The sequence below is a fragment of the Gadus morhua genome, chromosome 22, assembly GCF_902167405.1.
Source record: "Gadus morhua chromosome 22, gadMor3.0, whole genome shotgun sequence".
Lineage (NCBI taxonomy): Eukaryota > Metazoa > Chordata > Actinopteri > Gadiformes > Gadidae > Gadus > Gadus morhua.
Genome location: NC_044069.1, coordinates 1,901,668 through 1,916,853, shown reverse-complemented (window position 1 = coordinate 1,916,853; position 15,186 = coordinate 1,901,668). Strand labels below are relative to the sequence as shown.

The following is a 15,186-nucleotide window of genomic DNA, read 5'->3' as shown; positions in this document are numbered from 1 at the left end:
TGTGTGGAGAGCTGTCAAGTATGGCACCAATGAATGTTCACGTGCTACAGCGATGTAATGACGGTCAGCTGACTGCTGTCAGTTGACAGGAAGCAGTTAGTAGTGTTCATCTGATTTATTTTACACTTGGTGGGTGTATTGCAGAAGACCCAAGGGTGCAGTGTCAGGTGTGAAGTTGCCAGGATAAGCGGTTGAGTATGGCGACACATTAGTGCCATAAAGCACTAATGGTATAAAACATGCATTCGGGCGTATTATATTATTTCATACACGTTGATGTTAACTGCGAGCGCCCAAATTATCTGTGCGCACGTCCGCACTCAGAGCGCAGCTCCCCGAGCCAGGAAAAAAGATCCTCGAGAGCATTACTCTCACTCACCTGTTCAAACTCGCACACAACGTCTAACTGATCACTGTTTTGATTGTTTTTTTTGTTTTGTTTTGTCTTGTTTTTGTTTTATTTATTTCTTATTGCTTATGTTTATTTAATTTTACACAATGTCTTGTTTTTTTTAAATAATGTATGATGACTATATGCTCTGTAAGGTGACCTTGGGTGTCTTGAAAGGCGCCTCTAAATTAAATGTATTATTATTATTATTACCTCGTTGCAAGCGAGAGGGGGGAATAACTTTGGTCATACAAAACAGCCTCTCGCGAATGATGTTTTTCTCTCTCGCTCAAATTTAATTTTGGCACTATGTGGGAGGGAATCAAGGCAGGGCGTGCTTTCCTGTGATTGGCTGTTTCTGAAGCACGATATTTGATTGAGAGCCTTCCTCAGCCCTCCTCTCATTCATTCTGTATTGTAGTCAATGGCTGAAACTCAGAAGACAATCACGTCTGGGCGAAGGTCCCTTCAAGTAAGAAACCCTTGGCTGAATTCGGGCTGAGGAGGGCTGTCAATCGAATATCGCGCTTCAGAACGGCCAATCATAGGAAAGCCTGCCTTCCTTGGTTCCCTCCCCCATAGTGCCAAGTTAATATCTATGCGTGTGAAATAATATAAGACGCCCGAATGCATGTTTTATCACATTAGTGCTTTCTAGGCAAGTCCATTTCCTTAGTCCATCCTCAGTGCAGCTTCAATCTGGGGGAAAAAACAAGAGGTAAGATCAAAAGCTAAAGTTGAGCTGTTTAGAATGAAAAAGCATAAATAAATACATAAATAATCTTTAAAGAGTAACACTAATCTGTGTAGTTATGTGAACGTCACCTAAATTATGCTTTCCTCTTCATCCTCACTGGTGTCTGGACTGCTGTGGACACTTTGGTCTTCCTCTTCAATATTTTGAATGACAGAGGCCTCAGGACCTAAAGCAGTCTTGTATTTTTGCAGGACCACTTGCAACCCCTCTGACACCTCTGTGTTTCTTCTCCTCAAGAGACTGCAAAGTCCTTCAGCTCCTTTGTCTCCAGACTCTCCACCTCAAAATATACATGAGATTACATTACAGACCTTCTACATAGTAAAATTGCTTCATGAGTCCACATACTGTAACTTCAATAGAGTAGAAAGCTCTCTCCTGTCCAAATCTAAATACCATATGTGAATAGTTGCCATGATACCAAGCAGGCTTCAGATTGAGATAATAGTAAGCACAAGCTTACTTTTATGCTAACCCTGTGTGACCACATATGCCAATGTTCACAATTATTTGGTTGACTTCTGATTTCAGGCTATAGCCACAGTGCTAAATATCTCCACATTTGGCAAAAGTGACACACTTTACAACCCCACTGACTTGTTACCATAGCAAACAACGTATATCACCATTTTACTATGTACAATTAAATGACCATCACTGCAAACAATGATTGTTGTACTCTATTAGGTTTGTGATTGAAAGTGAGTTGGTCATGGACAGCTATGTTTTGCGTCAACTTACCCGACTCAGCCACCTTGTTTTTGAGAACCAATGCCAGGTTCTGCAACCATGTGCAGTGTTGTGCCATCTCCATCACCAGAATGTTTTTTTCCTCCTGCAGTCGCTTTGTTGTCATGACTTGGTCATGAAGCCGTTTCTTGGTTCCAATGTTTGCTAAAAAGTCAATTACAGTTTTATGAATACAATACTCAATGTTGCATATAAACATAAATGTATCGACCACAATTGTACTCTTTTATCAATTTTATACAAAAAGTAGAAAACTTAAAATACAAATAGAAACGACATGAATATTAAACAACTCAATATTTTTTGCACACTTATTGCAGTATACCGTATACAGCTTAACAAAAATCTTCTAAAAACTGACATACCGCTGTCATGAACCTCCCAAGGCCATATTGGGGACACAGTGCTCTCTCCACTCAGGGAGTGCTCCACCACAGCTGCATCGATGTTGGCTGCAGAGTCAAGCTTGTTGTGCTTTTGTATCTCCTGAAAAAGGAGCTTTTTCTCTTCTGCCAGCTTCCTCCGAAGCCGGTGGCGAAGCTTGTTGCTGTCTAGAATGACATGAAGTAGATGGGTGAAGGCTCTTGACAGAACTGTTTGTCAAGCAAAAAATACATTGCACTCAAAAAGTGAAAGTGAAGCTGCAGTGAGTGACTGATGAATGTAATAATGACAATCTAGATAATAATCAGTTACAATCAAACAGAAGAGAATGTAATGATTGAGCTGTAATTGGCGTAATTGCTTCTACATTGTGTACTAATTCCATGTATTTGTTTTTGTGTATATTATACAGTAGTAATACCATTCTGACGGTACAGATTTAGCTTCCGCTGCCTCACACTGAGGTAGAGCCCCTCAATGGACCGCTGAAGCCCTGTGTGTGTGGTGCCTTGCAGGTTGTCAGATGCATCTCGTGTCTCTGTAGAAATAATAGTACAATTCAAAATAAAACAACACATAACAGTTTCGATGTTTGAATTCATGTTACACATAAACCCCTCTTAACCCAACTTGATTGTACAACTTGGTATGTATACTTCCAGAAGAGAAACTGGAATATACAAAAAACCCAACATGTCACACAGTTTGCTGGTCTTGGTGGCAGGTGATGTCACCACCTCTTGTAATCCCTAGAGATCACTTTAACTGCCCTGAATGATCAGCCAACTATTGTTGGCTGATCTTTAATATCAAACCTGAAGATTCAAATAGTAGTGGAAAAGTATTGTGTTATTTTCTGTTATCTGGTCATGCTTACCACCAGCTGCCCATTCCATCACATCTGAGATCCACTGTGACACCATTTCATCTGAGAGATGTAGCTGGGTTTTTAGCACTGCTAGCATTGCAGTCTCATCCAGGAGCCTCTGACAAGTCTGATAAACAGTGTAATCAGGATAAAGTCTGTAGGATTAACAGCTCAAATGATAAAAACAAAGGACAAAATTAAACCATTAGACCTACCTTCACATATCTTGGGGAAAGTGCCTGGTGTAAGGAATCCCCTTTCTTCTGGTTCCACAACATTGCATGCAATGTGAGCATGTCCAACCGGGCTATTGAAGGCAAAGTATGAGTTGATGGCATGCAGTCTTTGAAAAGAAGTATGCAACAATATGGAAAACACTCTGTTCACCTGCTTTCGACATATATTTTGTCGTAAGGGCTCAACGAGAGAGGTAGCTGTTAACTTGTTCCACCTCTTCACCGGCGGTTGTCCCTGCTCCTTCCTGGTTCCTACCACTCCATTTAATCTGTTAGTAAAGGTTGAGTGGAATGGTAACACAAAACATATACATAATATAGTCTACCCATTAACTTCAATTTAATATTATAAACATTACAATTTACATACCATATTAAAAAATAATAAACATACCTCACACTTGGTAGCATGAGCTCGAGCATGCATGACGCTGAGGAAAGGTTTCATGGTGGTCAGCTCCTGGAGAGCAGGAAGGACACTGGCAACTTTCTCCAGGTACGGCCAGTATTTGCAAGCCACATCCATGGCAAAGAATTGTGCCTTGGCTGGCATCAGCTCCTTTTGAAGGTACATGGGGTAGGCAAATATTTCTCCCCTGTACATATTAAGGGCTTTAAGAAGGAAACCATGGCGACACACAGCAACCTCCATGCCCTCTTCATCCAATTTGGATGCCCTTCTTGATGTCTCGCGTGCTGCTGTCCATTGGGAGTCCCCACACGTGCCTCTTCCCTGTGTCTATGACACGTAAACAAAAATAAATCAAATAAAATCAATGGTATCATAAAACACTATATATGCCATGTATTCACTAAATTTGATTTTTTAGTTGGCAGGCAGAAGTTGCAGTTGGGGAGGAAATCTATGTTGGATAGATATGTTTATTTTAGCAACAGAAGTATTTTGTCAAATTACGATTCAAACTTGCCTTTTTCACAGCTTTCTGGATCATGTCCACAAATCCAGACACTGCACTGTCTTCAGCCACAAATAAACCTTCAAAAAAGGCATGGTCACCAGAACTGTGGAAGACAAATAGAAATGAAATGTATTAAATATGTAACTAAATCAATCAATCAATCAATCAATAATAACACTGGAACAAAGAGCACCTTCCATTTCGGCGAAAGCGATATAACTTTCTGTTTCCATCTACTGAAACAGCCAACATTTCTGGTGTGCAGGCTGTGCAGGTGAAAACAGCACCACAGCAGAGTTGGTCCTTCTCAAACGAAGCATATGAAAACTCCAAGAAGCTGCGCTGCAGGGTGTCACCTTTGATATGTCCAGACTGGAAGATACATAGAATAAAAAAATATTTGGGATGTTGTCTGCTTATGCACAGAAATGTTGTAATATGTCCAAGAACAATAATACTAACTCGTCCTCCACACTTGGTGCGATGCTCCAGGAGCTTTGCGAAGGCCTGTCTGGAGAATCCCGGAGAGATTACTTTCAGTTCCTGAAAGGAGCTCAAGAGGTCCAACGTGTACAACGTGGAAGTATTGAGAGAGGCTGGCCAATATCCACTCTGAAGGAAGTGCTTCATGTCAGGGGTCCTCTGCTGCTGGCACGTCTGACATACATACAGTGGCTGATGCAAGTCATAACGTCCTTAGAGCAAGAAAGAAAAAAAACATGCTTAAAACACATTTTGAAAGACCCCCAATATCTTGATGTGTGATTTTATTTCTGGAAATCATCTTCAAATATAAATTTAAATAGTGAATTGTTTTTACCATTGATGTTAATTAAAATCACTGGTTTGCCTGGTAACACAGTGAAGGTTGTGCCATCGCAGACGCAGTTTGACACACTCACAGTTGGCAAGATGCAAGCTGGCATAAATAAAGAAGACCATTCTTTCATATTATCTTTTAAAAGCTGCAGACACATGTGAACAGCAAAATAAAAGCTTTGTTGAGTATATACCTTGCTCCTGAGTGAAATATCCATCCTCCCCTTTCATGATGCGTGTGGTTGGAGGAATGGGTTCAAAGAACCCACGTATCAGACATTCCCTGTTGTGGAGTGGCTGTTTTTTGTGATGCAGTACATCGCAGTCCCCACAGAACCACTCTTCAGGGAGACACTCTCTGCACCTAGGGATGAAAAAAATTAATAATATAATCAACTATTCATGTGAATAACTCATAAACTACAATACACTCAAGTTACAGTAAGCTACAGTATTCTAAATTAAGTTAGATAATCGGTTTGATACAAAGGTCCTAGATGTACTTTTCACATTCATGTAGGTTTCCTCTGTGTATCAAATTTCTCTCCCACCCCAAAAGACATGCATGTTAGCCTATATAGCAGGGCACTGAGAATTGCTGTAATGCTCAGCTACTACCCTGGGTAAATAAAGTTTAAGATTAATGTGATCCAACCTAATAACAGCCGGCTTGGGGCAGAGGCAACACAAGGGATGACCAACAGCCTCCTTTTCAATGAGGCCTTGTAGGTGGTTTGGTCGTGCTTCTGTCCAGCGCTCTGAGGCTTTCTGCTGCCGAAAAGTCCATGAAGATGCAGAGCTTCTTTGAGGCTTGGCAGAAGGACCAGAGGCATTTAGAGATGAAAGCCTCTCCACAAACTTTTCTGTAAAGAAAATAGAAACTTTGGCTACAATGGATTCACAGTTGAAGTACATAACTTACAGTAAAAGTACATGGACCAAGAATACAAAGGGCTTTTTTCTCAGTGATACCTTTACATTTTTAGATTTAAACTTCAATTCATCAGTGGGATTTACCAAATGCCTCTTGAGGATTCAGTTGCGCTGAAGGTACAGTAAGCGGAACGTCCTCATGGGATGACGGGGAGCACTCAGCTGGGGGGAACGTGACTGTAAAAGAGTACATTAAAGAATGATTAACATTCATAAATATTCTTTCATGCTACAAACTCATCTAGTATTTACGCATTAAATTCCAATAAATGTCAAATAATTCAGATAAGAACCTGTGGCTGAGGCTTTGCGTCGCCCTCCGCGTCGCCCTCCACGCCTCCCCCTCGGCTTGCCTCGTCTTGCACCGTCACTAGTGGAGCCACATGGAGGTCCTCCACCAGAACGCGCACGTTTCCTCTCCTCAACGGCTCTCTGCGTGTTGAAGGGAAAATTCAATAATTAAAGGTACAGAAACTGAGACAGGTGACAAATGAAAAACGATTCATTTGATATAAAAACACTAACCTCAGCTTCAGCTATAAGGTGGTCTTGTTTACTTTCAAGCAATTTACGTTTCCCCTCTTTGTAGCTGGGATGCTGGCGGTCAATGGTATGTCTCATGGCCATTGCAACACAAACAGACAGACAGACAGACAGACAGACAGACAGACAGACAGACAGACAGACAGACAGACAGACAGACAGATAGGCAGACAGACAGTTAGACAGCCAAACAGGCAGATAGATAGACAGACAGCCAGACAGAAAGGCAGACAGATGGACGTGGCTCTTAAAAGTGCCTTTGGGTATTCAAAATGACGACGATAACGTGTGGTGGGGGTTGACTATAAAGGAGCTGCAGGGAGAAAAGAAAAAACTGTCAACCATCAACCAGTCACAAACAAAGTTAGCAGCAATGTGCAAAAAAATACAATGTTAATGTAGCCATTACCTAATGATAAGAAAACCATATCAGATATGCATTAAAATTAACTAACTGCATTAACATTAACACTACACCTATGCCTGGGAGGGTGTTATTAACTGTGGTTGATTCTGGACAAATTTACTGTGAAAGTGTCATATCACACAGTTATCACGGTTTTAATGATAGTTACGTTTCGAAACGGTAACCTAATTTTAACTGTAAGGAATTCTACAATGATTTACGTTTAAATATCATAACCACGTTAATAACGTTTGTAATAAACCAAACCGTTTGTAAATCGGTTGAAAATTTAGCAAGTTATGGCTATTTAAAAAGTAATAAAAAAAAGTACATTTGGCATGACACCGCCTATGGTGACGTTCTAGACGCCACTGTAATAAGGCATCTAGTTAATATGGTTCGAACGCCCCCCGTTGAGAAACCATGTTTTAGCGGGTTTTTCTTTATCTCTATTGCGGACTTTTGCCGGTACAAGACCGGGAAAGCACCATGAGAGCATAATAAATTGTTCAAAGACAGCACCTTGCTTGTTTTCTACACAACTTTACACAACTTAAAGGCATATTGTACGATTTTCAGTGATATGCACTTTTTAATATGTTGTTGAAATTGGTTTTTACATCCTGACAGCAATAAATAACTTATGGGCAATGAAAAAGAAGCGAAAAAAAAAACGAATTCTGTATCTGCTATAAACCTGTTAAAATGCTTACCAATCGGAGACATTGTACCCGAATATAAAGAACCAATCACAAGCCTGCGCGTTCTCTCCCCTCTGTGTACGAGCCTGAGCCGGCCTGAGCGCGTTCACGGAGGGCAAAGAAAGCGTTGTTGTCATAGTAGTTCATGACAGTGGACTAGACCTAGTGAGCCTACAACATTTACACAATGGAAGAGAAACAACAGAAGTTACCACTGCCACCGTTACTTGCCCCGGTTCATCCTTTTAAAAAGGCAAGAAAAAGAAAGACAGAAAATGAAAAGGCAGCAACAAAAAAAAAGTAAGAGAATGCTCGAGGAAAAACGAGAATAAATATTGGATTCGCTTTTCAGCGATGGCGACAGCTGAGGGAGTTGAATGGCCTGAAAAGTGACGCAATGGTTGCCGTTGAAGTAAGCCGTAAGCAGCATTAGCGCTCGTGCACGGCTCTGTGTCGAGGGGTTGGGGCAGTCGTGAAGGGTGGGGGAGGAGTTAAACGGAACTCCGAAGAGAAGCTAATTTCAAGTCATGCTAGCTCTCTCACATCGTACAGTATAGCTTTAACTTAAAGTAAAATCCAAAACAGTTCACTTTAAAAGTGATCCAGTGACAGAGGAAATGAAAACGTCTAGATGAACTCACACAATTAAATGACTCACACATTATTATATTATTAATGCTGCATTGTGTTAGTTTATATTGAACATTATCCGTTCGCTAGCAAGGTTATGTTAATTTCAGGAGTTTCCCTTTATAATTGATGCTGACCAATGGTGAATCACTGGTGGGGATTTAATCTTCGCCCTAATATTTAAACTATGCCGGTAATTTATCATATTAAACGAAACATATAGCAGACGTATAGACAATCAACTTATCTTAGTAGGAGTTTGCGAGGGAATGAGCGAAATTCCCGCGAAAACTGACGACAGTGCTTACGCAACCAGAAAGCTTGCGTCTTCACCATGGCAACGGCAGAGAACGCTCATGGGTAAGTACGTAAGGCCAATTTCCAATCGGAAGCGGCACTGCAGCGAACCGGCTGTGGTCCCTACTGAAATGCCCACTGGAAGCGGCACAGACACGTTCCGACTGATGGCTCAAGACGTGCATAATAATAATAATAATAATATATAGGCCTACGGGAGGCATTCTAGTCCGCTCAACATATTTATAATTCGAAATTCGTCCCATCCTTAATACCACAGATACACTAGGGTCAATAGCATATATCCACGTTTTCTGATTACAGTTTAATGCATTTTTCACTATTTACCAGCTCTCGTTTGGAAGGCTGAAAAGACAATTTGACTGGAACTTGCCAAAACGAAAAAATAACTTCACATGCTGTGTCTTTTTTTCTTTTTTTTTTTACAATTTATTCGTTTCCAGCATGTCCGCAAAGACGGTGACGTCGCTTAGCAACGGAAGACGCTGGGGTTGACGAGTCACCGGACTACTACCCATGCAAGTGAACGGAGTGTTCCACGGGCCACGGCATTGAGAAGACCCGTGTAATAAAGGCCTATAACGTTCCTGTTTATGGCATAGATTACTCCTCAGATTAGGCCAATAAACCAATGATAAAATAAAAATAAAAAAGCTCGATCAAAGGCCCGGCCCGAGGATAGTGGTGGGAAATATCGGCCAGACCCGGCCCGCGGGACTGGAACTACTCAGCAGGTATCAGAATACGAGTATTCCCCCCAGGCCGTGGTGCAAACAATATTATTCAAGTGTTATAATCAAGCCCAACACATCAATATTAGTGACAACCCATTAAATACGATATGATTTCTAGATGTCATGGCAACGTCCGCTCGCGACACTGGACTTGCGAGGCGTCGACGCGGACTTTCATTCACATAACCAAAAACAAGACAGTAGATGGCTAGATAAAATAAACATCAAGACATACAGCGCACCTGCATTTAATATATCCGTGAATTGTCACAATTTCTCAGAATCAAAGGTGAAAGTAGAAACGGGTGGCCTAAAGCTGTCATATTGTTCACAGACAAGTTTAAGTAGAAATGGGTGGCCAAAAGCTGTCAATTGTTAGTTATCATCACAGACAATTTTTAACAATAAATGTTCTGTACGGAGCTCCTTAAGGGACATTAGGGAGAACGCTCCCGCACAGAACCTTAGTTTGGAAGTCGTGCTGGTGACACGACAAATACTTCCAATTGAAATACATGGGTTTGAAATTTGTGCTTTAAAACACGAAAAGTTTTAAAATACGTGATCCTGATCACGTTTCAATAGATTAAATAACGTGACAGTGTCACGACTTTTCGTGAGACCGGTTTCGTGAGACCGGGTTGGATATACCAGTATTGGGAGCGACTCCTGACACGACACAAACACGCGTTTGCGTGTTTGTGTTTTACCGTGAAGTTTTAACCCTTCTTTCACGTTTTGTTTCTTCGGACGTTGACTGCACTGAGGATGTCACTGAGGATACAAACTTTCACCTGGATGGTTTTACCATCATTCGCTCTGACAGAGATGCAACAAGAACACGGAAATGATTTGGGGGCGGGCAACAAACACTACGGTGAGGGTGAAGGAGACTGCGTGCTGCAACACTGCGAACTAATGACTGTGACCTTAGATAGATCAACCTGCTGATATATGATGATAGACAAGTTCAATCTTCACATATGATTATTATATCACAGGTCAGTGTTGACGACCGTACCTTAGTCTTCTTCCTGCTGCAATAAAGTGTGAAATAAAAACCGTCCGACTAAATCAGAGTTAAAGTACGCTGTTGTGAACAGTTGGTCCCGTTCCCCTCCCAGTTTACAGTCCTGTCAGACTAACCTCTTAGAGGCTGCTGCTCCATGACTTCCCTCAGAGATGAAGAATCATCTCTTTAATAAAATATGAACGACAGACAGATAGCTGCGCTGTCTAGAAGCTCAAATACAAAGAGACACTTGATGGTTCAAACAGCAGGTAGAGACACTCAGTCACTGATGCATCGCTTCATACGTCCTTTACAGAAAACAAATGTCAGTTTACCAATAAGACTGTTAAACGTATTCCGATATCCATACTTCCCATACTTACTATACTTAGTTTGATTAGGGCGTTCCAATTACGATCGGGGGGAAAGCAGTGCACTGAAAGGACCCGGATGGTGTACTCAAAACGGTCCGGGCGCATTCCAAACGGTCTTTAGAGGTCCATGGTCCGCGCGTATTCAGGCCAGGGCGCATTCACACTACCTCCGTCCGTCGACGGATGACCGAGGGGTCTAGTCTGTAGACGCAACAAAACAAGCGTTCCAGGGTGGGGTGAGATTAACGTAACAACTAGAAACTCGTATTCACGATCAGAGGGGAGAGACGCGGTGAATGAGTCTCTCTCTCTCTCTCTCTCTCTCTCTCTCTCTCTCTCTCTCTCTCTCTCTCTCTCTCTCTCTCTCTCTCTCTCTCTCTCTCTCTCTCTCTCTCTCTAAAAAGGTCAGGTTTATAATATAAGTAGAAAAGATTGAACACAAAATGTATATATACATGTCAGTTATTATGCCATAAAAAGTCAAATGTGTGATATTATGAAAAATTACAGCATATTCCATAAACAGATAAATTAAAGATAATTAAAGTGTGAAACACTGTAATTATCGTGGACAGAGTGAGTCCAGGGGGATGAGGCTGTTTATGGGGAGGTTGAGGTCCTTCCATAGCTCTCCTATAGGGGTCACCATAGGCTTTCCTTCAGTGAACCTATAGGAAAGCCTTCAGACGGTGTTACCTTTGGGTTCCTTTACGTGAACCCTGGTTCTCTGGTAACAGAGTGAGGTGTCTCACTGTGGGGACCGCCTTGGCGTGACCCCTGGTTCTCTGATAACAGAGTGAGGTGTCTCACCGTGGGGTCCCCTTGGCGTGACCCCTGGTTCTCTGGTAACAGAGTGAGGTGTCTCACTGTGGGGACTACCTTTGCATGACCCCTGGTTCTCTGGTAACAGAGTGAGGTGTCTCACTGTGGGGGTCCCCTTGGCGTGACCCCTGGTTCTCTGATAACAGAGTGAGGTGTCTCACTGTGGGGACCGCCTTTGCGTGACCCCTGGTTCTCTGGTAACAGAGTGAGGTGTCTCACTGTGGGGACCGCCTTGGCGTGACCCGCTGCAGAAGCTCCAATCGCAGACCTTCTGTCCTTGACGGACAGGTCCGGCTGTGCCTCAGGCCCCGCCCCCTGCACTTTCACCGTCGACCCTCCCTCCTCAAATCATTCTGGTTCCTTCTGAGTTAATGGAAGGAGGGACGTGCTGGTGAGACACCTCACTCTGTTATCAAAGAACAATGCAGTCTAAACTATGTTATATGAATATAATGTAATGAGATAACCACTGGTTACAGGGAAGGCTGCTGGGTGCTAGGAGACTCCTCTAGGGAGCAGGGTCCTAGGAGACTCTCCTAGGGAGCAGGGTGCTAGGAGACTCCTCTAGGGAACAGGGTCCTAGGAGACTCCTCTAGGGATCAGGGTCCTAGGAGACTCCCCTAGGGAACAGGGTGCTAGGAGACTCCTCTAGGGAACAGGGTCCTAGGAGACTCCTCTAGGGATCAGGGTCCTAGGAGACTCCCCTAGGGAACAGGGTGTTAGGAGACTCCTCTAGGGAACAGGGTCCTAGGAGACTCCTCTAGGGAACAGGGTGCTGGGTCCTAGGAGACTCCTCTAGGGAGCAGGGTCCTAGGAGACTCCTCTAGGGAACAGGGTGCTAGGAGACTCCTCTAGGGAACAGGGTCCTAGGAGACTCCTCTAGGGAACAGGGTCCTAGGAGACTCCTCTAGGGAACAGGGTGCTGGGTCCTAGCAGACTCCTCTAGGGAGCAGGGTCCTAGGAGACTCCTCTAGGGAACAGGGTGCTGGGTGCTAGGAGACTCCTCTAGGGAGCAGGGTCCTAGGAGACTCCTCTAGGGAACAGGGTGCTGGGTCCTAGGAGACTCCTCTAGGGAGCAGGCTGCTGGGTCCTAGGAGACTCCTCTAGAGAGCAGGGTCCTAGGAGACTCCTCTCGGGAGCAGGGTGCAGGGTCCTAGGAGACTCCTCTAGGGAGCAGGGTGCTGGGTCCTAGGAGACTCCTCTAGGGAGCAAGGTGCTAGGGCCTCCTCTGGGAGCAGGTTGCTACGAGACTCCTCTAGGGAGCAGGGTGCTAGGTCCTAGGAGACTCTGGGGAACCCCTTCAGGACTCCACTAACCCCGCGGCCGTGGAGCCGGGCCGTGGTCTGGGTGAGTCAGAGGAGCGTGGTTCTGGAGGGCGCTGGGGGCAGAGGGCCGTGGTCTGGGTGAGTCAGAGGAGCGTGGTTCTGGAGGGCGCTGGGGGCAGAGGGCCGTGGTCTGGGTGAGTCAGAGGAGCGTGGTTCTGGAGGGCGCTGGGGGCAGAGGGCCGTGGTCTGGGTGAGTCAGAGGAGCGTGGTTCTGGAGGGCGCTGGGGGCAGAGGGCCGTGGTCTGGGTGAGTCAGAGGAGCGTGGTTCTGGAGGGCGCTGGGGGCAGAGGGCCGTGGTCTGGGTGAGTCAGAGGAGCGTGGTTCTGGAGGGCGCTGGGGGCAGAGGGCCGTGGTCTGGGTGAGTCAGAGGAGCGTGGTTCTGGAGGGCGCTGGGGGCAGAGGGCCGTGGTCTGGGTGAGTCAGAGGAGCGTGGTTCTGGAGGGCGCTGGGGGCAGAGGGCCGTGGTCTGGGTGAGTCAGAGGAGCGTGGTTCTGGAGGGAGCTGGGGGCAGAGGGCCGGGACTGATATGGTTTAATATGAGAGGGAGGATTGAACCCACTGCCAGCTGGAGGAGGACCGGTAAACAATACAGCATGAATGAGACACACACACACACACACACACACACACACACACACACACACACACACCCACACACACAATACGTGCACGCACGCACGCAGACTTGTTTGAAATAAAAACATTTTCAATTAAATTAAATTCCATACCATACAGAATAAGACTGGGCTATATTAAAAATCATTAAAAGTCAGTATGACGGCTTTAGTATTTAAGCTACAAAGAACTGCAGTATTGCCAGGATACTGTGGCTGCTACACTTACTGAGGGGCAGAGTGCTGGAGGAGGAGGAGGAGGAGGAGGAGGAGGAGGAGGAGGAGGAGGGGGAGGAGGAGGAAGAGGAGGAGGGGGAGGAGGAGGAGGAGGAGGAGGAGTAGGAGGAGGGGGAGGAGGAGGAGGGGGAGGAGGAGGAGGAGGAGGAGGAGGAGAGAGGGGAGGAAGAGCACAGGCTGGGCAGTCCAGGGCCAGGCTGGGGGAGGAGGAGGATGATTACATGATGGGGGCTGGATCAGAATATGGAGGAGGATATCTGTGACCAGGGAGTGTAGTGTGGTGATGGAGGATGAAGTCAGTCGCCTGCCGTAGCCTGGTGGGCCCGCCTGAGGGCTCTGTCATAAGCCTCATTGTTGAAAGGCCCTAAACCAGTGCTGAGGTCCAGTAGGATCCCAGCATAGTGTTCTTTAGAGCAGTCAGGTTCTGCTTCATCCACTTCGTAGTGTTATCTTTTATTTTATTTAGGACCGTGTCGTTTGGAGCAGCTGGCTTGATGAATGAAGTCAGGTGAGCTACCTTTTGAGCCATCCCTGTTGGAGGGGAGCCTCTTGTGGTTGCTTCTTCAAGAATCTCTCTATGTGATGAATAGCTTGTAATAATTTGAGGCAAACTTTTATTGAACTCAGATCTAAATTGCTTGTTGTGTTTCTTTCTACAGGGTTAACAGCTAGTAGAGGAGGCCTACGTGGTGTGGCGTGGCCTGAAGCCAACACTCTGAAGCCATTATGGTAAGAGTTATCCATGGTTTGATGGGAGTGCATTCATTAAAGAATAGAGAAAGGGCCACACTTGATTAATTCAAAAGAGATGAGGGAGGGGGGGTAAGAAAGAGGGAGGGGGGGGGGTAAGAAAGAGGGAGGGAGGGGGGGTAAGATAGAGGGAGGGAGGGGGGGGTAAGAAGGAGGGAGGGAGGGGGGGGTAAGAAAGAGGGAGGGAGGGGGGGTAAGATAGAGGGAGGGAGGGGGGGTAAGAAGGAGGGAGGGAGGGGGGGTAAGAAAGAGGGAGGGAGGGGGGGTAAGATAGAGGGAGGGAGGGGGGGTAAGAAGGAGGGACGGAGGGGGGGTAAGAAAGAGGGAGGGAGGGGGGGTAAGATAGAGGGAGGGAGGGGGGGTAAGAAAGAGGGAGGGAGGGGGGGTAAGATAGAGGGAGGGAGGGGGGGTAAGATAGAGGGAGGGAGGGGGGGTAAGATAGAGGGAGGGAGGGGGGGTAAGATAGAGGGAGGGAGGGGGGGTAAGAAAGAGGGAGGGAGGGGGGGTAAGATAGAGAGAGGGGGGGTAAGATAGAGGGAGGGAGGGGGGTAAGATAGAGGGAGGGAGGGGGGGTAAGATAGAGAGGGGGGGGGGGTAAGAAAGAGGGAGGGAGGGGGGGTAAGATAGAGGGAGGGAGGGGGGGTAAGATAGAGGGAGGGGGG

General features: G+C 45.4%; 1 protein-coding gene across 6 annotated transcripts; it reads right to left on the bottom strand.

Moving 5' to 3' along the window:
• Window positions 1-602: 602 nt before the first annotated feature.
• Window positions 603-11,086, bottom strand: LOC115535279 (uncharacterized). 6 transcript variants are annotated; one of them, XR_003974434.1, is made up of 18 exons: window positions 10,786-11,071; window positions 6,584-6,914; window positions 6,352-6,490; window positions 6,143-6,235; window positions 5,781-5,988; window positions 5,320-5,489; window positions 5,127-5,225; window positions 4,769-5,001; window positions 4,500-4,678; window positions 4,316-4,409; window positions 3,781-4,125; window positions 3,538-3,655; window positions 3,366-3,457; window positions 3,160-3,277; window positions 2,704-2,820; window positions 2,260-2,449; window positions 1,890-2,042; window positions 1,280-1,428 (listed from the first exon to the last, which is right to left on the bottom strand). XR_003974434.1 is itself a non-coding variant. In XM_030346341.1 (9 exons), exons 2-8 carry the CDS (start codon window positions 3,548-3,550, stop codon window positions 1,217-1,219), a joined length of 891 nt encoding a protein of 296 aa, XP_030202201.1. In that variant the 5' UTR covers window positions 3,551-3,655; window positions 3,781-4,102; the 3' UTR covers window positions 603-1,090. The 6 variants fall into 6 exon arrangements, 1 of the variants encoding a protein (XP_030202201.1); XR_003974433.1 differs by having other exon boundaries at window positions 2,264-2,449; XR_003974435.1 differs by having other exon boundaries at window positions 1,890-2,025; window positions 2,264-2,449.
• Between the last annotated feature and the right edge of the window lie 4,100 nt (window positions 11,087-15,186).